Source organism: Silurus aristotelis (genome assembly GCF_946808225.1).
Source record: "Silurus aristotelis genome assembly, chromosome: 7".
NCBI classification, from domain to species: domain Eukaryota; kingdom Metazoa; phylum Chordata; class Actinopteri; order Siluriformes; family Siluridae; genus Silurus; species Silurus aristotelis.
The window spans coordinates 9,379,527-9,405,416 of record NC_139580.1 but is presented as its reverse complement, the minus strand read 5'-3'; the positions used below and the strand labels follow the sequence as shown (position 1 = coordinate 9,405,416).

General features: G+C 39.5%; 1 protein-coding gene across 1 annotated transcript; it reads left to right on the top strand.

The window, feature by feature from the left end:
* The first annotated feature begins 1,828 nt into the window (after window positions 1–1,828).
* On the top strand, window positions 1,829–23,681 carry kif3a (kinesin family member 3A). Its single transcript, XM_083547062.1, has 17 exons — window positions 1,829–2,054; window positions 2,756–3,029; window positions 6,583–6,727; window positions 7,049–7,133; window positions 7,916–8,021; window positions 9,009–9,148; window positions 9,244–9,441; window positions 9,617–9,791; window positions 10,195–10,293; window positions 18,804–18,960; window positions 19,430–19,610; window positions 19,792–19,902; window positions 20,880–21,005; window positions 21,186–21,239; window positions 21,320–21,388; window positions 21,495–21,622; window positions 22,959–23,681. Exons 1-17 carry the CDS (start codon window positions 2,049–2,051, stop codon window positions 23,005–23,007), a joined length of 2,103 nt encoding a protein of 700 aa, XP_083403188.1. The 5' UTR covers window positions 1,829–2,048; the 3' UTR covers window positions 23,008–23,681.
* The last annotated feature ends 2,209 nt before the right edge of the window (window positions 23,682–25,890 follow it).

Sequence of the window (25,890 nt, the reverse complement as noted above, 5' to 3'; positions counted from 1 at the left end):
TCCACCTCTTGTCTATTAGTTAATACACCTGTCTCTAAATCATAGAACATCGCAGGTCTCACCACAGTCCCATAAACTTTCCCTTTCACTCTTGCAAATACACTTCTATCACAAATCACTCCTGCTATCACTCTTCTCCACCCATTCCACCCTGCCTGCACTCTTTTCTTCACTTCTCTAACACACTCTCCATTACTTTTGTAATGTTGAAGCCATGTATTTAATCTCCAACACCTTCTCCACCTCTTCTCCCTGCAACTGCACCACTCCACTGCCCTCCCTCTCATTCACTTACATGAACTCTGTCTTACTCCTACTGACTTTCATTCCCCTTCTCTCCAGTGTGTACCTCCACTTCTCCAGGCTCTTCTCAACCTGCTTTCTACTCTCAACACAAATCACAATATTATCTGCAAACATCATAGTCCACGGAGACTCCAGTCTGACCTCGTCCGTCATTCTGTCCATCATGAGTGCAAACAGGAAAGGGCTCAGAGCCGATCCTTGATGCAGTCCATATCCTTCACCTTGAACCAGTCTGTAATTTCTACTTCACACTTCACTGCTGTCACACTGTCCTCATACATGTCCTGCCCCACCCTCACATACTTCTCTGACACAACTGACTTCCTCAAACAAATCCACAACTCCTCTCTCTGCACCCTGTGGTACGCTTTCTCTAAATCACACAGTAAACAGGTAATTCACAAAAATTACAATTAATAAGATTTGGCTGATTATCCTTTGGTCACTGGAGTGAAGCACTGGAAATGTGAATAGTATCTGTGTGTTGCTCCTTGTACTGAGAACATTTCTTGAGGTGATTGAGATTTTGTGTGACGTTTTAAGATGTATTAAGGATTTAGTTTGCTAGTGTGTATGTGATGTGTGTGGCTGAGACCTGTTTTATGAGAACACGTTGTCTAATAAAAACATTCAGGGACTATATACAGTGAGGAAAATAAGTATTTGAACACCCTGCTGTTTTGCAAGTTCCCCCACTTAGAAATCATGGAGGGGTCTGAAATTGTCATCGTAGGTGCATGTCCACTGTGAGAGACATAATCTAAAAAATCCAGAAATCACAATGTATGATTTTTTAAACTATTTATTTGTATGATACAGCTGCAAATAAGTATTTGAACACCTGAGAAAGTCAATGTTAATATTTGGTACAGTAGCAAGCAGGTATTGGTCATGTTCAGTACACACTGCTCATATCTTCTGAGTGATTACCTTATTTTATAGGGATCTGAAGAAAATAGACACCAAAGGGGAAATGCTAGCTTGTTTTTATTTAGGTTATAAATGTTGGTTTGATATTATTAAGCAATACAATTTATTTTATTAATGTAGAACATTAATTCTCATTTCTTTGCCCTTTTATAATCCTAAACAAAGCCATTTCCCATCATACATCTTTTCAATTATTCTCAATGGTTGTATGCTTTTGCATACTCTCATTTAATTGAGTTCTGTCTATGTCCCATCTTTATGACATTTAGAAAGTGCCTTGTCTTTTTTGTGTTTAATTAAGGATTAATAAAACATACATGTCTGTTTATCTAATGCCGTGTTATGTCTTGTTGCTGTATTGTTAACATGATAATGGTATGTCTGTCTGAGGCAGGTCCTCATATAGGACTATAATGTCAGGCCTTTCTGAAATGAGTGTCATTTCGTGTAGAGGAATTCTGAAGAGAAATTTGTCTCACTTAGGGCCAAATCGATTTTTTTTATAGCATCACTGTAGCACAATGCGAAAGATGTGTCCCTTTAAACCACGGTACTACTTGACAAAGTCCTCCTAATACATTTAAACCTGTGTGTGTGTGTGTGTGTGTGTGTGTGCGCGCGAGTGTGCGCGAGCGAGAGTGCGTGAGTCAGTGCGCAGTCTCAGTGTATCCCGGTGATCTTATCCCCCTCAGGGCTGCTGTTTGGGATGGGCATCTGAGCATGGACAAATAACATAGTCCGACCCACTGTTCATCCGACAGGAAGCTCATTTTCTTTCTTGACCTCCATACAGCATACTGAAGATTAATAAAATGCCGGTAAGCGTGTAAAATGTCCATCTTTCTAACCCCCTACTCATCCCGAGGTTCCTACATTTTCATCCCTACCTATTAGCTTGCTAGGTTCCGTGCTACATGTACCGATAAACGGCAGACATTTTCGCGTCTTCGTGTTATTCACTGATACGCGTTTATATATTAATTATCTGCTGCAGTTGCGTCTTGACAGTGGCGTTTGTTTATACAAAAATACTTAAAAATATAAATAAAAACCCGAGATGATATTTGGGCTTTAGCCGTTAGCTAGCAAACCCCGCTAGCAAAATACCGATGGTTGTCAAGACAACTAACTTCATTTTGGCTAGGCTAGCTTAGCACATCTTAGCATAAACCTCTGAAGCTTTACAGTTATACATTTGTACTATTTACTATACGTAGCTAATAAATAAATAATAATTAGAAATAATAAATAGCCATAGCTACGAGCTAAAGGTTATATGTGCTAATGTATTGGCTGCTTAGCAGCTTTGTGAAGCAGATATTAAACATACTACAGCAAAGCTGTGCTGTTTTATTTTAGGCAGAAAAAGCTATTATTGGACATGTTTACATGAATGTATTTTTGATTAATCTTTTTTTATTTCGTATCTCACTGTTTTATGATATCATAATGTAATGATGTGGAGATGGAGATGGAGATGTTCTGCTGTTCTGACAATCTCTCTGGTGCTTCCTTGCAGAGCAACAAGCACGAGAAGTTGGAGGTGAGCGACACTGTGAAGGTGGTGGTCCGATGTCGACCTCTAAACCAAAAAGAGAAGGCCACAGGATACAAGCAGTCGGTGTCTGTGGACGAAATCCGAGGAACTATTACGGTGAACAAGCTTGAGATGACCAACGAACCACCCAAAACCTTCACCTTCGACACCGTGTTCGGGCCTGAAAGCAAACAGCTCGATGTGTACAATTTAACAGCCAGACCCATTATTGATTCGGTGTTGGAGGGATATAATGGTATGTGAATAAATATCTCTAAGGAGGTAATTTTTCATTTGGTTTATTTACGTGAACACATTTCGAGTCATGTGAGGCCAGCTTTAATTCACTTTTTATTTTTTTAAAGATGAACATTAAAAACGTTGCATATTTTGCTCCATCGTAACCTTTAAAAAAAAAAAAAAAAAAAATTTCTTTTTTTTCTTTATTATTATTATTTTTTTAAAGAGAGCTCAGTTTTAACCTTTTTTTTTAGATACCCAGCTGTTTGGACATTTAGTGGAAGTTGATTAAACCAACAGAACTAACAAGAGCATGTCGTCTTTGTAGTCTATGACTATTGGGTCTGACTTATTAACCTTTTGTGGTGAAATGTTTGTGTAATCCAAAGGAGGTGAAAATTCCATGTCAGATTTACAAGATATTTTTGGCAGAATTATTTTTTTTTTTTACAAAATATTCTCGATAGTCAATGACTTTGTGAACTATCACAGGAAATTGTTTTTAATGGAGAACCCAAAGCTCTTCTATAAGACTCCTGTACAACCATGTTTCTGCAACCTAGACAATATGATCTGTATATAAAAATGCAGCTATCTGGGAAATTATAGGCTTTAAAGTCAAGGTTTACATGAATTATAGTTTACATTAGCTCATGTTATGTCTACTGTTGCATTAAAAATGTTGCATGTTGTGCTCCATTTTCACCTTTTCTCCCTATCATGAAAGTAATCATGATAGCTTCCATGAATTAAAATGTAAGTAAGCCCTTGTACAGAGTGACTTAAAATGTGCTCTGCCGTCTCCCATAAATACATATATTCAAATGTTGGTTTATTAGGGTACAGACTAAGAATATCATCTGTTTAAAACTGTGTTGGGAGAGAAATTAAAGAAGTGCTACTTCGGGAAACTCTGAAAGTGATTGGCCATTTGAAGACTGCTAGAGACACAGATGTTTGGATATCAAGTGAAAATTAATTCCACCAACTCGGTGCCAAGACAAAAAAGATCCTGGAAGCTTGTCTTCCTTGTACCCAGATAGATGGTGGGACCAGTCAAGCAGTGGTTGAGGATTGTAGGGAGTGCAGTTATAGTTAATCCACAGTGTTTTAAATCTGATGCGGGCAGCTATATAGATTGCTTTATATAGTTTTATATACTTGACAATGCAAAGGTGGCATAGTAAAAGGATGTGTTTAAGAAAAACCTAATTACTGCTCTTTAATTGGACTATCAGTGCAGTACTGTGTTTATCTTTGTTAACTTGCCTTATCTACCATTTCTCCTTTATAGAATATTTTGGGTGTGTCAATTTGTGCAGCGGTAGAGGCCCCACATTTATAGCAGATTTGATCGATGTAGGAGGAACCGAAAAAAAACAAGTGTGACTGCAGTTTGCCCCAGCATAAATAAAATGTTCTGCCGTATTAAACGAAACGGCATATGAAAATTTCCCTGCTTATGGAAGCGTTTTGTTTTCCTTCACACTGATTTTATCTAGAAATTGAACTTGAAATTGTAACATTCTCAGGCTTGAGTGAATGCAAATTAAGAACGTGGGAGTTCTGTTACTAGTACTGTCTTATAATTTTTTCTTTTTTAATTTGAGAAAGCTGCCTGTGGGGCAGTAAATAAGGCCACAAATTATCATCAGCTTAGGTCAAATCTTATATTCTATCTAATTCAAATAAAATTACATATTTACACAAATACATACTAATTTATTTTTCAGGTACAGACAACTTATGTTCTGATAGGTAAAACCAGGGATGAAGGGTCTGTGTGTGTGCATGTGTTCTGATTAAAAAGAAAACTAAATAAAAAAATGCCCCCTTAAGTTTGACACTCTATATATATAATTAAACTAAATTCATTTTTATTTGTATAGCGCTTTTAACAATGAACATTGTCTCAAAGCAGCTTTACACAGATAATGTGGCGATTAAAAGTAAATATGTTCTTTGTAAGTTCGTTTGTCCCTGATGAGCAACTGTGGCAAGGAAAAACTCCCCAAGATGGCATAAGGAAGAAACCAAGAGGGAACCCATCCTCACCTGGGTTGCACCGAATGTCCATTTGAAGCAGATATACAATGTTGCGGGGTACAGTGATGATGATCAGAAGCGAACTGTATTCCTGAGTCAGTGTAGCAGACTGTTGACATTAACTACAGTCCAATCCATCCTCAAAGCGCCTGTTCTTACTCCGGAATTTCATGGAACCACCCAAGGTGTTGATATAAGTCATTTGCTGTTTCATAAGCATTCATGAATGCCAAGGACAAAAGATATCAGCAGTGATTTAAAGACACATTTGTTGACCTATCAGTCTAGCCAGGGTTATAAGGCCATTTTCATACAATTTAAAGCTTATAATTCTACACCGAGGTACATTATTTACGAATGAAAAGGTGGACACCCTAGCAACTTAAACCCAAAGCCAGACTGTGTAATTCTGACAAACCTCAATGAAATTAAGTAACATAAAGAATAGTGGGCCAAAATTCCTCCACAATGATGTGAGAGACTGATGGTCATACAGAACATAGTTACTTTGTTATTGCTGCTAAAGGTGGATCTGCAAGCTATTGAACCATGAGGTGTAATTATTATTATTATTTTTTTTTTATAAAGCTAAATAATTCATTCATTCATTTTCTCCCGCTTATCCGTAATTCGGGTCGCGGGGGCAGCAGTCTAAGCAGACCCCCGCCTTCGACTGCTGCCCAATCCTCACAGCACCGTCCCTTACGGTCCCTCCTGCAGGTGGTGAGCCCACGGGAAGAAAGCTAAATAATGACATTATATAATATGGCATGTGTTGTATTATGGATTTGTACAGTAGTTGTAGTACCACCAATAGGCCTATTGACTCCGTACCCACTCTTCCTCTATATAAGACAACTGATGGTTTAGGCACGGCCCTATAATTTACATGTTACTCGTGTTTTAATATTTTCTGCAGTCTATTTTTCTTACTAGTTGATTCTGAAGTTATGTAAAAGAATATGAATATAAGTTTCCCTTATTAACCTTTTAGTAAGTTTGTGTTGAAATGTGTGTAATCCATAGCAGACAAATTTTCTTTGTTGGATTTACAAGAATTGTGGCAAATCTGATTTTTCTTTGTACATCTTTATATAATTTAGACACAATATACTTGAATTAACCGTGAACTTGCAGAAGTATGCATTTATATATATTCCTTACAATTTTTCTCAAAGTTGTCTGGATAACAGTGTCTGCAAAACACTGTAAATCTCATAAAAAAAAAAAAAAAAAAAAGGTGTTTAAACTCAACATGTTCTGTATATAAAAAGCTGTTATTTGGGAAATTGTAGGTTTTAAAATCTAGGTTTATTTAAGGCTAATCATGTTGTTTTAAAATTTGCACACCCTCAGTAGATATGAATACAGGATTGTGGATTTTATAACAGAATTTCTTGTATAAACACTCCTTTGAAGGATATGTGAAGAAATTTGTTTGTAGTTAGTTTGATAAAAGAGGCCCAATGCTTGTATATGGAATAACAGTGGACGTTTTCTTGTGGTCTTTAATTTCTCCCCAGGAACCATATTTGCTTATGGACAAACTGGCACAGGGAAAACCTTCACCATGGAGGGAGTGAGAGCAGTTCCTGAGCTGAGAGGGATTATACCCAATTCATTTGCTCACATTTTCGGCCACATTGCTAAAGCGGAGGGAGACACCAGGTGAGTACATCATCAGTGCCTGAATGTAAATTTTTCTACCATTCACTGTGTAATGCATTTACTTTTTCCTATGGTGCGAGCTGTGCTGGTTTTAGCTTGTTTTATTGGTTTACACTAACAGGGGGAAACATTATTAGACCAGCTACTGAAACTTGTTTTATGTGAGCTGTTCAGAAGTGTTGGTTTTAGGATGACACCTGTATATTTATAATTAATGTATTTTTGTATTTACATGTCAATACATATTTTTCATTTCATTAATCCCACAAAGAACCCACATATGCACCGCTGACCAAATCTTCATATTTCTAACAATTGCAGGTTCTTAGTTAGAGTCTCATACTTGGAGATCTATAATGAGGAAGTGAGGGACTTGTTGGGGAAGGACCAGTTGCAGAGACTGGAGGTGAGAAACAGACTGCCTACACACTGATCATTGATTAAGAAACTATTAAGTAATCATCACTTTTTGATGGTGCATGACCTTTCTATTAATACAGAAATGCAAAACCGGGCTGTAAATTGGCAGATGTTTTGCGTCCCTCATTCACCTTCAGTGAAGCATCTTATTTTATTATCAAGAATCCAACTAAAATAGGAACACACTGGAATTAATCAGCAAATTAAGCTTACACCACAGGAGTATAGGCTAACCAATCAGGTCTATAGTGATTAATGCTGTTTTATTCTTTCCACCAACTGTCTTAGCACAGTGATAAATCATGCTATTTATATATTAATTTATTTTTAACAAGGATGACTAGGCATCTGATAATGAGTTTCCAGGAACTGATTTGGTAACCTGTGGTTATGAACTGATGGTATGATAAAATGTGGACCTGTCAGGAGTTTCTTTCTCATGCTTTTATCTCTTCAACTTCTCATTTCCTTCGAATATTCCTTACATGTTTAGTGTATTCAAACTCAAGGTTTCTTCCTCATATCTCAAGGTTTCTTCCTCATATCATCTAAGGGAGTTTTTCCTTGCCACTGTCGCCACGGCTTGCTCATCAGGGACAAACGCACACCATTCACCTTCACTGTTGTTTTCTGTGAAGCTGCTTTGAGACAATGTCTGTTGTGAAAAGCGCTATACAAATAAACTTGACTTGACTTGACTTGACTTGACTATTCACAAGTTCCATTAACTCATTTGCACGTTTTTGGAAAAAAAAATCCCCAAACCAGGTGAAAGAACGGCCAGATGTGGGAGTCTACATTAAAGACCTATCCGGCTACGTTGTGAACAATGCTGACGATATGGACCGAATTATGACTCTGGGGCACAAGAATCGTAAGAGTTTTTTTACTGTTTGCATGTTTCTGGTCCATGCTTGTCATAAACATCAGCAACACCTGGATGCTGGTTCTGGGCTTCTGTGTAGGTCCAAAGTTCACTTTCCAGCCACTGTAGTATGAAGTAATGCACGTCTTTCCATTCATTCAGTTATACAGTTAGCCAGTCACATGAGTCACACTTTAAGGGATCTCTTATGACTGATATGGCATTTGTTGGTACCAGGTGACCTGGGTTAAGTATTTCAGAATTTGTCTAGGATTTACACAGAATGGTGTGTAAAACAAAAAACATTCAGTGAATTTTAGTTCTTGTTGATTGGAAGATTTCAGCAAATCTGATAACCTCTTTAAAACAGTGGTGAGCATAAAAGCTTCTCAGAATGTATCGCTGTGATGCAGATGGGGTACAATATCAGAACACCACATTGCATTTTATTTCTGTCAACTGAAAACAGGAATCTGAGGCTACAGTGGGCATAAGCTGACCCAAACTGAACAGGTCAAGATAGGAAAAATCATTGCCTGGTCCAGTGCCAAAAGTGCAAGTCTGGTACAAACAACCATAAATTGAAGTCACTAAGATAACTTTTTTAAAATTATTATTATAATTTTTTTCATATATTATTCTAATGTTTCCTCACATTCTTATGGATGTGATTTGAGGCTCTTCGTGTGTATCTGCATGATGTTAAGCATTCTGCTGCTGTCAAATTGCTGGTTGGATAATTACATGCATAAACAACAGGTGTGCATGTGTTCTTAATACAGTGGTCAGTGAGTGTGGTTCTAATATGGCATAAGATAGAGATGAAGAAGTTAGTGGAGAAGACATGAAGTTAAATTGTTAAATTATAAGAGACAGTGGTAGTGTCGTATAATATTTTTTATTGTTTTGTAGATGTGTATGTATAGACAAATAAATGTGTCCTTTATTGATAAGAATGAACCAATTACACGAAGCCACCTGTCTTTGTTTCTGCAGGCTCGGTTGGTGCTACCAACATGAATGAGCACAGCTCCCGATCTCACGCCATCTTCACCATCACCATCGAGTGCAGCGAGAAGGGCATCGATGGAAACCAGCATGTGCGCATGGGCAAACTGCACCTGGTGGACCTTGCGGTGAGGGGAGCAAACAAAAAAACAAGCCAAACATGAACGTTTTTCTTCTGTTTCATTGAACTAATGTTCTGCGATGGATGCTTCTTGGTGGTCAGGGATCTGAGAGGCAGGGAAAGACAGGAGCCACTGGCCAGCGTCTTAAAGAGGCCACGAAGATCAACTTGTCCCTGTCGACTCTGGGGAACGTGATCTCCGCTTTGGTGGATGGGAAGAGCACACACGTGCCCTACAGGAATTCCAAACTCACACGCCTGCTGCAGGACTCTCTGGGCGGAAACTCCAAGACCATGATGGTAAAGACACACACAAACACGCACACAAATTCTCAGAGATCTTGAATAATTGATTAGATTTAGAGTTTGTTTTGGTTTGTTTTGGATGCACCGTCAGCATGACTGCAAGGCAGAACTAATAAAATAGGAATTTGCCTTATTTTAAGGTTAAATTCAATTATTGCTCTTCCTTTAGTGCGCAAACATTGGGCCAGCGGACTACAACTATGATGAGACCATCAGCACCTTGCGCTATGCTAACCGTGCAAAGAATATCAAGAATAAAGCAAGAATCAACGAAGACCCCAAAGATGCACTTTTGCGCCAGTTTCAGAAGGAGATCGAAGAGCTCAAGAAAAAGTTGGAAGAAGGTACACAAGAACAACTATCAAGCATTTGTACCATTTCATTGAAAGTATAAATGGCTATTCTAATTATAGTATCACACAGATGTTTCACAAGAGCTCCAATATCATCATTTTAAGTCTGATCTGTAGGCCAGTGTTTAAACAGAGCCGCAGCGCTCATGCTCGAAGTATTATCAATCTGCATCTGAGATATTTTTTCACTGTATTTTTGTACACTGTATATTTTGGTGCCACGAATGCTTGAGAAGAACACAGTGAGCAATTAGAATAACATTTGAATACACAATATCTACATAGCGTTAGATTGTAAATATTCATTGCAAAAATAGGTTAATGCTTTAAATATAAGGATTCAGAAATATAAAAAGGATGTAATCCACAAGGCTTGACTGTCTAATATTTCCAGGAGAAGAGATCTCTGGGTCAGAGGGCAGCGGTTCTGACGAGATGGACGAAGGGGAGGACGATGCTGCAGACGGTGGAGAGAGGCGCAGGAAAAGACGAGGTTGGAGTCTCTCTCTCTCTCTCTCTCTCTCTCTCTCTCTCTCTCTCTCTCTCTCTCTCTCTCTCTCTCTCTCTCTTGCACGTAATGCTAGCTGGGGTTCTAGTGAAAAGTTAATGGTTTAATGATGCAGTCTGTGGCTAATTAAGTTAACCACAAATTAATCTCTAATCAAGTTGTACATTGATAACATGCACAGACGCGTTTACTCATACCGTAAATTAGGGGGATTTCTGAACATCTTTTTCCAATAAACTGATTAGGATAAATGATTAATATGTTAATTTTGGTGTCTCTTTTAGTAAAAAAAAATTTTGTATTAGCATAAAACAATATTTAATATTGTGTGTCCGATTAACTGAAATGTAGGAATGAGTTTGAATCAAGAAACATGGCATCCTACCAGTCATCAATTAGTGATCTTTAATATGAACTTGGCTGATGATAAATTCCATCAGTGCTTATGCTCCACAAGTGGGCTGTGTGATGGAGGAGATGGAAAAATTCTGGAGAGAGTTAGATGAAATGGTAGATGGTGTACCTAGCAATGAACGATTGGTGAATGTGGCAGACTTTAATGGCCATGTAGGTGAAGGGAACAGAGGTGACGAGGAGGTGATGAGATGATAAGAGGTGATTTATTTTAAGAAGAAGGAGGATCATAGGGTGACGTATAAGAGTGGAGGAAGGTGCAAACAGGTGGACTATGTTCTATGTAGGAGTTGCAACCTGAAGGAGATTAGAGACTGTAAGGTGAGGGCAGGGGACAGTGTAGCTAGACCGCATCGGATGGTGGTCTGTAGGATGGTTTTGGAGGTGAAGAAGAAGGGGAGGAGAGTGAAGACTGAAAGAAGAATAAGATGGTGAAAACTAAAGGAGGAAAACTGTAGTATAAGTTTCAAGAAAGAGGTCAGACAGGGGCTCGGTGGTGGTGAAGAGGTGCTGGATGATTGGGCAACTACTGCAGAAGTGATGAGGGAGACAGCTAGAAAGGTACTTGGTGTGACATCTGGAAATAGAAAGGAAGACAAAGAGACGTGGTGGTGAAATGAGTATGTGCAGGTAGCATAAGTAAAAAGAAAAACAGAATTGGGATTGACTGAGTGATGAGTAAAGTAGGCAGGAGTACAAGGATATGCTGCAGCAGGTGAAAAGGAAGTGGATAGGATTAATATGGAGGAAGTGAGAGCAGCGATTAAGAGGATGAAGTGTGGAAAGTCGTTTGGACCAGATGACATACCAGTAAAAGAATGGAGATGTTTAGGAGAGATGGCAGTGGAGTTTTTAACAAGATTGTTTAGTAAGATTTTGGAAGGTGAGAGGATGCCTGAGGAATGGAGAAGGAGTGTGCTGATAACGATCTTTAAAAATAAGGGCGATGTGCAGACCTGCAGTAACTACAGGGGAATAAAGTAGATCAGTCACACCATGAAGTTATGGGAAAGAGTAGTGGAAGCCAGGCTGAGAAAAGAGGTGACCATCTGCGAGCAACAGTATGGTTTCTTGCCGTGGAGGAGCACCACAGATGCATTATTTGCTTTGAGAATGTTGGAGAGGTATAGAAAAGGTCAGAAGGTGTTGCATTGTGTGTTTGTGGATGTGTCAGAGAAGTATGTGAGGGTGGTGCAGGACATGTATGAGGACAATGTGACAACAGTGAAGTGTGCAGTAGGAATGACAGACTGGTTCAAGGTGGAGGTTGGACTGCATCAAGGATTGGCTCTGACCCCTTTCCTGTTTGCAGTGGTGATGGGCAGGTTGACGGACGAGATCAGACAGGAGTCTCCCTGGACTATGATGTTTGCGGATGATATTGTGATTTGTGGTGAGAGTAGGGAGCAAGTTCAGAAAAGCTTGGAGAGGTGGAGGTAGACACTGGAGAGAAGGGGAATGAAAGTCAGTAGGAGTAAGACAGAGTACATGTGTGTGAATGAGAGAGAGGGCAGTGAAGTGGTGCGGTTGCAGGGAGAAGAGGTGGAGAAGGTGGAGGAGTTCAGGTACCTGGAGTCAACAGTGCAAAGTAATGTTGTTAGAGAAGTGAAGAAAAGAGTGCAGACAGGGTGGAGTGGGTGGAGAAGAGTGGCAGGAGTGATCTGTGATAGAAGAGTGTCTGCAAGAGTGAAAGGGGAAGTTTATAGGACTCCGGTGAGACCTGCGATGTTGTATGGGTTAGAGACAGTGGCATTTAGTAAAAGACAGGAGGTGGAGCTGGAGGTAGCAGAGCTGAAGATGTTTTTGTTGGGAGTGACGAGGATGGACAGGATTAGAAATTAGATCATTAGAGGGACAGCGCAAGTAGGACGTTTTGGAGACAAGGTGAGGAAGGTGAGATTGTAATGGATTGGACATGTGCAGAGGAGGGACATGGGGTATATCGATAGGAGAATGCTGAGGATGGAGCCACCAGGAAGGAGGAGAAGGAAAGGCCAAGGAGGAGGTTTATGGATGTGGTGAGAGAAGACATGCAGGTAGTTGGTTTGAAAGAGGCAGATGTAGAGGACAGGGGGTGTATGGAGACAGATGAACCCCTGTTGCGACCCCTAATAGGTGAAGCCGAAAGAAGAAGAAGAATATGAACTTGATATTTTTGAGGTTGTAGAAAAAATGTACTGTGAAATGTACAGAATAGTTTTTAGGTAGGTTTCAATTAAAAGTGAAAGTGTCTGGTAGATTTTATTTGTCACCTTTTTGCCATTGTTGCTTGTGTCTGTAATGAGATTAAAAAAAAAAAAAGCAGTCTGTGTCTCATTTTGTTCTCCAATTGCTGTACTTCTTTGTAATATACAGACGTTGCAGCTTTGCAAGACATGCAGCTTGTTCGTACATAATCCACTCTGTTCTGTATTATAATCACACACTTTGTGTAGTCTCTATGGATGCATAAAATTCTGCAAATCTGCAATATATTATGTCTGCTGTTGCAATGTGTTGAAGAACTGATGATCATTACTCTGACATAGGGAAGCAGGATGTCTCTTCAGTGTTGTAATTACAGCTACACAGTATACCGGCATTGTTGGTTTGATAGGCAATATTGTTCACAAACTAATTTTTATAAAGCTTTCGGTAGTGCTTATATTAGAAAACTAAGTGTTGTGGACTGGATGGAAGGTCATTTATGCTTCATATACAATGTGAATTCTAACCCAGCCATTAGGGGGGCACAAGCCAGTGTACTCTCAGTGCCGGTCCCAAGCCCGGGTAAATGGGGATGGTTGCGTTAGGAAGGGCATCCAGCGTAAAACATGTGCCAAATCAAATATGCGGATCACAAATGAGAATTTCATACCGGATCGGTCGAGGCCCGGGTTAACAACGACCGCCACAGGTATCGTTAGCCGACAGTGTACCGGTGGAAATTGGGCTACTGTTGGCCGAAGGAGGAGAAGGAGAGGAGGAAGGCGTCTACAGAGACGGCAGGAAAAGGAGCAGTGTAGGAGAGTAGAGGTTCGGGTTGGTACTATGACGGGTAAAGGGAGAGAGATAGCTGATATGATGGAGAGGAGAAAGGTAGATGTGTTGTGTGTTCAGGAGACCAAGTGGAAAGGGAGTAAGGCCAGGAACATTGGAGGTGGGTTTAAACTGTTTTATCATGGTGTGGATGGGAAGAGAAATGGTGTAGGGGTGATTCTGAAGGAAGCGTACAGTAAGAGTGTAGTGGAGGTGAAGAGAGTTTCTGATAGGGTGATGATCGTGAAGGTGGAAGTTGAAGGGATGATGATAAATGTCATCAGTGCCTATGCTCCACAAGTCGGCTGTGAGATGGAGGAGAAAGAAAGATTCTGGAGTGAATTAGATGAAGTGGTAGATGGTGTACCTAGGAAAGAACGATTGGTGATTGGGGCAGACTTCAATGGGCATGTAGGTGAAGGGAACAGAGGTGATGAGGAGGTGATGGGTAGGTATGGTTTTAAGGAGAGGAATGTGGAAGGGCAGATGGTGGTAGATTTTGCTAAAAGGATGGAAATGGCAGTGGTGAACACGTATTTTAAGAAGAAGGAGGATCATAGGGTGACGTATAAGAGTGGAGGAAGGTGCACACAGGTGGATTATCTTCTGTGTAGGAGTTGCAACCTGAAGGAGATTGGAGACTGTAAGGTGTTGGCGGGGGACAGTGTAGCTAGACAGCATCGGATGGTGGTCTGTAGGATGGTTTTGGAGGCGAAGAAGAAGAGGAGGAAAGTAAGGTTTGAAAGAAGAATAAGATGGTGGAAACTGAAGGGGGAAGAGTGTAGTGTGAGGTTCAGGAAAGAGGTCAGACAGGGGCTCGGTGGTGGTGAAGAGGTGCCGGATGATTGGGCAACTACTGCAGGAGTGATGAGGGAGGCAGCTAGAAAAGTACTTGGTGTGACATCTGGAAATAGAAAGCAAGACAAGGAGACGTGGTGGTGGAATGAGGAAGTGCAGGAGAGCATTAGGGGAAAGAGGTTGGCAAAACAGAAGTGGGATCGACAGAGTGATGAGGAAAGTAGGCAGGAGTACAAGGAGATGCGGCAGCAGGTTAAAAGGGATGTGGCGAAAGCCAAGGAAAAGGCATATGAGGAGCTGTATAAGAGGTTGGACACTAAGGAAGGAGAAAAGGATTTATACCGATTGGCCAAGCAGAGGGACCGAGCTGGGAAGGATGTACTGAAAGTTAGAGCAATAAAGGATGGAGAGGGAAATGTGTTGACTAGTGAGGAGAGTGTGTTGAGAAGATGGAGGGAGTATTTTGAGCAGCTGATAAATGAGGAAAAACAGAGAGAGAGAAGGTTGGAGGATGTGGAGTTGGTGAAGCAGGATGTAGATAGGATTAGTAAGGAGGAAGTGAGAGCAGCGATTAAGAGGATGAAGAATGGAAAGTCGGTTGGACCAGATGACATACCGGTAGAAGCGTGGAGATGTTTAGGAGAGATGGCAGTGGAGTTTTTAACCAGATTGTTTAACAGGATTCTGGAAGGGGAGAGGATGCCTGAGGAATGGAGAAGGAGTGTGCTGGTACCGATCTTTAAGCATAAGGGAGATGTGCAGACCTGCAGTAACTACAGGGGAATTAAGTTGATCAGTCACACCATGAAGTTATGGGAAAGAGTAGTGGAAGCCAGGTTGAGAGAAGAGGTGACCATCTGTGAGCAACAGTATGGTTTCATGCCGAGGAAGAGCACCACAGATGCCTTATTTGCTTTAAGGATGTTGATGGAGAAGTATAGAGAAGGACAGAAGGAGCTGCATTGTGTATTTGTGGATTTAGAGAAAGCGTACGACAGGGTGCCGAGAGAGGAGTTGTGGTATTGTATGAGGAAGTCAGGTGTGTCAGAGAAGTATGTGAGGGTGGTGCAGGACATGTATGAGGACAGTGTGACGGCAGTAAAGTGTGCAGTAGGTACGACAGACTGGTTCAGGGTGAAGGTTGGACTGCATCAAGGATCGGCCCTGAGCCCTTTCCTGTTTGCAGTGGTGATGGACAGGTTGACGGACGAGGTCAGACAGGAGTCTCCCTGGACTATGATGTTTGCAGATGATATTGTGATTTGTGGTGAGAGTAGAGAGCAGGTTGAGAAGAGCCTGGAGAGGTGGAGATATGCGCTGGAGAGAAGGGGAATGAAAGTCAGTAGGAGTAAGACAGAGTACATGTGTGTGAATGAGAGGAAGGGCAGTGGAGTGATGCGGTTGCAGGGAGAAGAGGTGGAGAAGGTGGAGGAGTTCAGGTACCTGGGGTCAACAGTGCAAAGTAATGGAGAGTGTGTTAGGGAAGTAAAGAAAAGAGTGCAGGCAGGGTGGAGTGGGTGGAGAAGAGTGACAGGAGTGATTTGTGATAGAAGAGTATCTGCAAGAATGAAAGGGAAAGTTTATAGGACTGTGGTGAGACCTGCGATGTTGTATGGATTAGAGACAGTGGCATTGAGTAAAAGACAGGAGGTGGAGCTGGAGGTAGCAGAGCTGAACATGTTGAGGTTTTCGTTGGGAGTGACGAGGATGGACAAGATTAGAAATGAGTTTATTAGAGGGACAGCACATGTAGGATGTTTTGGTGACAAGGTGAGGGAGGCGAGATTGAGATGGTTTGGACATGTGCAGAGAAGGGACATGAATTATATTGGTAGAAAAATGCTGAAGATGGAGCCACCAGGTAGGAGGAAAAGAGGAAGGCCAAGGAGGAGGTTCATGGATGTGGTGAGGGAAGACATGCAGGTAGTTGGTGTAAAAGAGGCAGATATAGAGGACAGGGTGGTATGGAGACGGATGATCCGCTGTGGGGACCCCTAATGGGAGCAGCCGAAAGAAGAAGAAGATACAATGTGAATTCTGTTGTAAACACAATGGCACACGCTCATCCCATATGGCCATTATAAATCCTCTTTCTTTCAACTGTGCACTAACCTCCAGGCACTTTCAAAGCACACAGCAACGGCATAGTGAGAAAGAAGGATATAGGCAGAGAAAAACATCATAGAAAGAGTTCACAGGCAGTCAAGACCACAAAAAGACATCATGGTAACATCACTGCCAGGCATTAACTATATACCAGGGTAAACTAAAAAAAATACCCCTATAGTAACCAAAGCAAACAAGACAACAGCTGAGTCACTCTGACATCACACACTAACTGTGGTTTACAGTAAAGCTCTCTATAATGCCACAGGTTTAGTGCTGATGCATACGAAAGCCCAAAGCCACTCGATGCAAGACAATTTAGGGGACATTTAGCTACAAGTAAATGATCATTATTAAACAGCGGCCACACTGCACTACACCCTTACTTTCTTTGCCATGTTCTTTTTATTACCTCTGCACTTCTGCAGCTTATTATATGGTCACTATCAAACCTCTCTTTAAGTGCTGGTTTTGTTTATTTGGATTAATAATTTAGTTACACCCCTGTTTCTTTGATATAAACCAACATCCCTGCAATACAGTGGATTAAGTGAACAGTTGACTGATACTTAACATACTAGCAGCTGAGTCTTTGAATCTGGGTCAGTTGCAGGCACTATGACAGGATCTGATGAAAAATAGTCTTTTCAATCTTTTGATCTATCTTTTATCTGTTTCTCTTTTATGTTTGTTCTTTCCTTTCCGGACGATTTGTCGAGCATCACGGTTGTGGTCGTGTTTCCGTTTTTGATTTATCATTGTCATTCTTTTTAAAAATGTATATAATATGCATTTGAGGGCAAAAATTTACTTCTGACCAGGCTAAAGACATTCAAACTCGAAAACTTTTACATTTTATTGTTTATCTTCTTTATTTTAATACGAGGCCAAAATAATATCAAAAATGGTAATTTAATGTAAGTTTTATTTATTATTATTTCAGTGGGTCAGAAGATTGTCTTTTACTCAAAAGGAACTCAGGTTTGTGGGTCTACACGCTCAGACCCTTTTCCACGGATTGGTCACCGTTTATGATTGTCACTTTAATTTTTTTATTCAAGTTTTGGAGGTGTTCTTAGGATCGTTGCCCTGGGGGATCCAGTTAAAGCCAGTATTATCTTTCTGGCTGGTCTCTTGCAGTGTTACTTCAATGTTTTTAGATAAATCCTCTTTATCCATAATACTGTCACCTTCCTTGGAACACTTTTGATAGATACTGACCACTGCAGACCAGGAACATCCCACAAGAGCTGCAGTTTTGGAGATGCTCTGACCCAGTCGTCTAGCCGTCACAATTTGGCCATTGTCTTTTTTTTTTATGATTCAGTGATAGTGTGGTTTAAATATTTGCATAAAGTCAGATTTCAGTTGTTTAAAAATTGCTCTTAAGAAGGAACCAGGCTTGTGAAGTTGTGTCTCTGAATGTAGGCCCTGGTACACTCCCATTTTTAAATAATGAAAGTTGACCAATCAAATGTCTCACTTTAACACTCATATGGTTTGTTTCCTCCTCAGTGCTTCATGAATTTATTTTCAACTCTAAAATCATTTCTGGGTTTGGGGTGAACGTCTTGTCGGCATTCCAACTTTTTCTATCCAATTAATTCTCTATAAATGGAATCTCTCCTTATACAAAACCCTGATGCAAGTAGGCTGCTAATTTTGCTATCTCAGTGGTATCTATTGCCTTTTATAGAACTGTTTTCCAACGACATTGCGGAAACATGAGCAGGTGCTATTAATGCAACGCCAAGCTTTTTTTGTTGGGTTTTCTGCACAATTACGCACACACTTTTGTTTGTCTGCCAAATGATTTTATCTGGCTAATTTCTAATGACACATCAACAGCGATTTGGTGCATTGTGCGAACAGAGATACATTTTGTAATGTGTTTAGTCACTTAGCTGGCTTAACTTTACTTATTCAGTAATCATCAAATGAAGAAAAGTTTTCACTGACCTTAACAACTCCACCCACACATTTCACGTCAAAATAAAATGACTAAGGATTGCACAACTATATATGATTAATAATGTTTTGTGACAGAGGCGTAGGGCCAGTCAGACATAAAAAATAAAAAGTAATGATAAGCAGACAGCCAAAGCTGCAAAAATACATAAAAAAAAATAAAATAAATCATTTTCCCCCTTCACTTACAGGAAAGAAGAAGGTGTCGCCAGGCAAGATGGCAGAGATGCAGGCGAAGATTGAGGAGGAGCGGAAGGCCCTGGAGGCCAAGCTGGACATGGAGGAGGAGGAGCGCAACAAAGCTCGAGCAGAGCTGGAGAAGCGTGAGAAAGACTTACTCAAAGCCCAGTGAGTCCTTTTACAAACCATTTAGATTTTAACTACTTGTGGTTTGTGACTTCCAAATGTTATTTACACAAGAAGACTTAGATTATTATTTCTGCATTTGTCTTGACTCTGAAATGGGAAATTATCCTGGGAATTATTTTCTTTATCCATATGCTCGAGCAACAAAATGGGCTAAAATATAAATGCCCTTATGCATATCTTTTGTAAGCAACAATCTAATTGGCTAATATAGTGATGTATTTATCGCTGCTGATGTAAGTACCTGTTACAGATATGTTAATTTAGGAATTCCACCTTTGGAAATTTAAGATGTTGAAATTTCAGGTTAAGGAGGGTGTGGAGTATTTTTGGTTTTTATTTTTAGAATTTAGAAGGGTTTTAAGCTTCAGTTAAAAGGATCCTGTCTGGTCAAATTATTAGAACCTGACCTGTAATATTCAGTTTGTTTGACACTCATTTTGGTTTGCAGACAGGAACACCACCTTTTACTTGAAAAACTGTCTGCTTTGGAGAAGAAGGTAATTGTTGGCGGAGTTGACTTGTTGGCCAAGGCAGAGGAGCAGGAGAAGCTTCTAGAAGAATCCAACAATGAGCTGGAGGAGAGACGGAAAAGAGCCGAGCAGCTTCGCAGAGAACTGGAGGAGAAGGAGGTAGGCTTTCTAAATAAGCATCAGTTTAGCACCACTAATAAACTGAGCACTAATGACATTACAGCAGGTCAGTTCATTAACTCAGGTCTGGCCTTGTTTGGGTGATGTCACGATTGGTTTTATTTGGGATTGTTCTGTGTTACTCAGAATGTGTGTGTGTGTCTGTTGTGTCTCCCAATAGCAAGAGCGTTTGGACATTGAGGAAAAATATACCAGTTTGCAAGAAGAGGCCCAAGGCAAGACTAAGAAATTGAAGAAAGTCTGGACCATGTTGATGGCAGCAAAGTCAGAGGTATGCTCAAATGTTCATGAAAATCTTTGGGTGGTAAAGAATTTTGCTTCTGCCATTATAATTATAATTGGTTATAGAATTATAATTTGGTGTGATCAGAGCAGTCCTGTTTTTAATGTGTATACATAATGTTATATGTCTATGTATTTGGGAGTTTATTTGTCTTAAATGTTCTTCAGAATGAACATCATGACAGTTTTCTTAAATTTGTGAACACCTCATCATCACACTATATGTGCTGTGTGAACATCCTGTTCCAGATTTAATTCCTCTTTGCTCTAATATTCTCATTTTTTTGGGAAGGCTTTTCACTATATTTGGGAGCATGATTTGTGATCAGTCAGCTAAAAGAGCATTAGATCAGAGACTAATGTTGAATGAGAGGATATAGGGTTCAGTCAGTGCTCCAGTTCATCCCAAAAGGTTTCTGGTTCAGGTCTGCGATTTGTGCAGGACCCTTTGAGTTATTTCACTCCCAGACTTGGCAAGCTATGTCTTTATAGAGATAGCTTTATGCAGAGGCATTGCCAGTTCCACAATTTTTTTGTCCATATATTGTATCTTGCCTTTTGATACTAAATTATTGCAAAGGAATCTTGAAAAGGGTTAAGGGCCATGCTCAAGGGCCCAGGAATCACAGCTGTAAAAAATGTACACTTGTGGGCTTTCGATCAGGTTTTAACAAATTATTATCTCCTTTTTAGACACTGGACATTACCACAAAGCAGCTTTCAGAAATCCAGTTGGAGTAAACTGTAATATGTAAACCAATGGTGATTGGGCAAAAAAAAAAGTTTTAAGACATATTAAGGATGAAAGAATGTGTATTATTAATATTTACTAATAGCGTACAGTAGTGTTGAGAAAAGCAAGGCACTTGAAAGAGTGTTCCAGTTCCTGTTCCAGTTATGCAGTTATACCAGGAATTCTTGGGAACAAAGCAAACTAAAGCTCTAAGTATGCTTCTTTTATTTTAGATGGCGGATCTTCAACAGGAACATCACAGAGAGATCGAGGGACTACTGGAGAACATCCGCCAACTCAGCAGAGAACTCCGCCTGCAAATGCTAATCATAGACAATTTTATCCCTCAGGAATACCAGGTAAGATTCTACAGTATTTGTTAGTATCTCTCGAAATAATATGTTGAAATAACGTATTACATTAAAGGATTATCAAATATTCCCTAATCATATGACACTTTTATATGACTATGAATTTCCTAAACTAAATCTGATTTTTTTCTCCCAACATCTAATCAACATAATCTTTTTGTGTTTTAGGAAATGATTGAGAATTACGTACACTGGAATGAAGACATAGGGGAATGGCAACTGGTGTGTGCTTTAAAATATTTTCACTCTATGTGGCGGTCTTGTGGGTATATTCCACTAAACTGAAATCTCTCTTCCTGTAGAAATGTGTGGCCTACACAGGGAACAACATGAGAAAGCAAACCCCTGTTCCAGACAAGAAGGAAAAGGATGTAAATATCACTTAAATTCATAATACAATTCTGTAATGCTCTTAATGCAGTGAAAGACTGTTGACTAGATAATGCTTTCTGAATGTTCTGTTTGCTTACGTTTCAGCCGTTCGAGGTGGATCTGTCCCACGTGTATTTTGCATATACGGAGGAGAGCATGCGCCAGTCTTTGATGAGGCTGGAGAGGCCCAGGACCTCGAAGAGTGGCAAGGCCAGACCCAAGACTGGGCGCAGGTCAGATCTTATTTCCTCTATTCATATCCTGCAGAAAAAAATTTAGGTTAATAGTGTAGACTCATCTTTTACCAATGAAAACTAAGACCATTTTACACTGAGCATCTTATAACTGATAGATTGCCTTGTCATATATACTTATATATATACTTATTTATATATATATAAATATCATTAAACATGACTTGTGCATGCCTCAATAAAAAAAAAGAAAACTTGGAAGTTGCAAAGAAGATATGTATTGTTAAGATATATTTACAGTGAAACATCGATAATTGCAACCTTGATACTCACAACCTCGACTTTTAATTTGGAACGGACTAAATATCGAATAGTTTGCGAGAAGCCGCGAGTGGCTTGAAAGTTCGGTGTAACATTACTGATAAATTACATATACACGTGTGAAAAACTCTTTTATTATTGTATTATTCATTTACAGTAGTAAATAAAACACTTATGACAAGTAATTTACAATTTTTGTTTACAGTACAGTACATGTATTTAGAACGTAACCCCCGTGAGTATTGAGGTTGCATTTTGTGTGTGTGTGTGTGTGTGTGTGTGTGTGTGTGTGTATATATATATATATATATATGATATTTAAAACGTATTAACCAGAATCAATCTCTTTTCACACATAATAGTGCATTGCTCAATTTATGTATCTTGTTAGCCTTAAGGCCACCAACCTGCAGTCATTTCACTTCCTGCTTGAGCACGTTCTTAGTAGTAATGTGGCACATCTGCGTGATGCAATAGCAACGTAAAGTTGTGCAAACAGCGTAGCACCATGTGATACTGTTCGCAGGTGAATTTCCAAAATAATATTGTGGGTCAGATCGCATTCATGTATATTATTCCTATCTGTTACTGAGAAATTGTTTTTCTTAAGTGTGGCAACGATCATGCCCACATGCGCAAGAGATGCATGCCCAGTACGGTAACTTTGCATAGCATCTGGGCATGCACACATTTTCTACACATGATGAGTGAAGTACATTTGCGTTTTTATCAGCGAGATATAGCGGCTAACATTTCTTACTTGAACAAAAAAATGTATTCTATACAGCCGCACTCACCCACACATAACAGAAAGTGACACATAAGAGAGAAACTATGAACGCGTAGTTGCTTGGTGTAAACAAGGTATGAGATTACTGTATGTTCTAAAACCCTGCTCCAGTTACTGTTTATAATTTTTTCATTACAATTACAATTTTACACAAAGTCCCTGTAGTGACAACAAAACAGCTTTGTTCCCTGGGTTTCTTTTTAAAAGCGTAAAATCAAATGCGTACAACGATCCAGTCGTTAATATTTTGTCTCATGTTTGTAGGAAGCGTTCATCCAGGCCAGAGGCTGCAATCGAGTCCCTGCTCCAGTGATCTTCATTAGATTCTCACTGCAGGATTCAGGCCAGTCTTCTGCATTGGAGTACATTAATGTTCGATGTGTAAAGATGGACTAAGTACTGAAGTTTTTATGAGGGGAAATTCATGAGGTATTCAGTGCTCATGTGCTGGAATATTGCAGTTCTTGATGCTTGTTGTAAAAACACCAATTCATTTCAGAATGTGTTTTCAGTAAATGATGCATTTCTTGTTTTGTTTTTTTTTTTTGTTTTTTTTTTTTTTTTACCACTAAACAAAACAAAAGTGTTACTTGAACTTATACGTGTTAGTTTCAGTAAGGACACGGCTCCTCAGGCGTAGGATGTTACTACATTGATGCCCTGCCTGATTAGTTTAAAATATTCAGCAAGCTACTTCAGATATGATTCACATGCTTGATGCTTCCCCTTTTTAGTCTTTAAACTTGATGTATGTATTGTGTCCTCCTAACCTGATTTGGTGAGAAATTCGGCCTGATAAACCTGCATGCTGCTCAACATCCTACTGTAGCGCTACATAACACTAGCTAAACGTTTTTGGTTTCGTTTCATCAGCTACCACACGTGCACTGTAGTCAAAAATGAGATCTTTTATTTGCCACAAAATTGTTTACATTTAATATGCTGTACCATGTATACTTGTTAATTTATTAAATTATTTACCTCATATTTACATGTCCTGATTGCTTTGGTAAGTGTCGATTAAAAATATGAATAATACAGTCTGTCGATGACCTTCCTAAAAATGATTTCTAAATGTTATAGCGATGGGTAAGTATGTTATTTAATTAGCAGCATTCACATGAATATAAGCACCACTGTTCAGTTTAGCAATTAACAACATCCATGAATCCTAATACCTTGTAGAATGGAGAGAGATCCAACGTGAGACCGCATAGTGGTGGTGGTGAGTGGTGGTAGCTTAGTGGTTGAGGCATTGGACTTTGGACGTTGTGAGTTCAAATCCCAGCCACACCAAGCCACTCCACTCCTGGACCCCAGAGCGAGGCCTTCAACCCCATAGCTGCTCGGTTGTATGGATGAGATAAATGTAAGTCTGGATGAGGATGTCTGCCAAATGCCATAAATGTAAGCAAAGAGAGAAAGAGACTTTCTTCTGGACACAAGGTATAGATCAGGGACTCCCCCATCTTCTTGTCAGTAGTTGCCTCTTTATCATCACCATCACATTTTTTTCTTACTTCCTGCACCATTATAATAATTAGCTGAACCTGTTAGAAATGTGGCAATGATGTCTGCTAAATTTTAAGAATATATTTTATTTGTCACACATACATTTACAGCACAGTGAAATTCTTTTCTTCGCATATCCCAACTTGTTCGAAAGCTGGGGTCAGATTCCTGTATCGTGGCTGTATCCTGGAGCACAGCGGATTAAGGGCCTTGTTTAAGGGCCCAAGAGAAGCAGCTTGGCGATACCGTATATGCAAATTTGGATGGCAAAGCGCAATGAACAATAGTGTTGTATCTATAGACCTTTTTTCTCAAACATACTTTTGAGCAACTATAGATAATAATACCTACACCCTTAGATGTTTTATTACAGATAGTAGATTTAAAGACGTGCAGTGCTTTTGATACATTTTTTATAATGTATGAAAGCTTTTAAGGTCTTCCAAGAGGTTACAAAACTGTTGAAGGTGTGTGAGAAATTTTCTTTGGCTTCCCAGCGCTAATGAATTAAAGTAAGCTGAATAGATAACTACGATAAAGTTCAATATTATGGTGCATTGATGTCTATGGATAAAGAACGGAACCATACCAAGCATTTAAAATAATAATAACACTAATACTAATGTTTGGGGGAGCATTACAGATATTATAGGTGGTGATTGATGGTTGAGCGAAATACACAGTGTTTTTAGTTTGAAAATCAAGGCCCTCATGCAGACTTGACCTTTGAAGCAAAAAAATAAAACCCTTTGCGTTGTGTGTGATGAATGACTAGTAGAGGTGTTTTACTCTTCCTATACTACAGAAACGTAATAATGTACAGACTGTCATACTTTTATAGGTATTTAAAAATTTTTTGAGATGAGTTAGTTCCTCTTTCCTCAACTCTTTTTGTCTGGTAAGTAGTAAGAAGAAAAAAAAAGCCCCAGCTTATTATATTTTACCGAAAAGTGTGAATTTTTATGCTTTCCATGAATGTTCAATGCTTCAACAATGAATTTTATTTGAGCTCATTCAAAGATGTAAATATTATAGTGTTAAGCAACTAAAGGCCTAAAGGATGTATGGTGTTGGTTTTAATGGGCAGACAAATAAATGAAAATACACAAGTAAGGTGTCTACACACTGACTTTACTTTACTTTGGTGAAGTGTCTTTAGAATCGTGTTGGAGCAATGATTACTATTTTTCAAAAAGACCCAGGTTGGGGTGTCTTGCAATTATGTAATTGGTGTTTAACCAATTGACTTGTCACTCTAGGAGGTGGTGGAGCTCTTAGCACACCTCTGTACTGGATGATTTCAATAAAAGTCCTTTCCTGACCCTAGTTCATTCCATATATCCTGTCATATAGCTCCAGGCTGATGAGACACATACGTGGATTCAAGTGAGCGAATGTGTGAAAACTATTAAATTGTCATTAAGCCATTTAGTGAGCCTTTATGCTGTGTGTCTGTGGTTGTGGTCACCCTGGTAAAGAGCACTCCTATCAAGATAAAAAAAATGCTGGATGAAGATGATCACTCTGATGAACTTTGTACTAATTTGGATCGACCCTTAAAAGAGCTATAGTTGGACCCATGCTTTGCCTTTGTGTTAGCATGTGCTAAATTTCAATTCGCATTTCTCTGTGTTTCAGAAATGTACATGCATAAGCAAAACAGCCACAACGTTCGTCCCATAAA

Excerpts from the sequence above, each read along its gene's own strand:
- kif3a (XM_083547062.1), top strand. Across the intron at positions 9,442-9,616 it reads GAAACTCCAAGACCATGATG|TGCGCAAACATTGGGCCAGC; the intron begins GTAAAGACACAC and ends CTCTTCCTTTAG. Across the intron at positions 9,792-10,194 it reads CAAGAAAAAGTTGGAAGAAG|GAGAAGAGATCTCTGGGTCA; the intron begins GTACACAAGAAC and ends TAATATTTCCAG.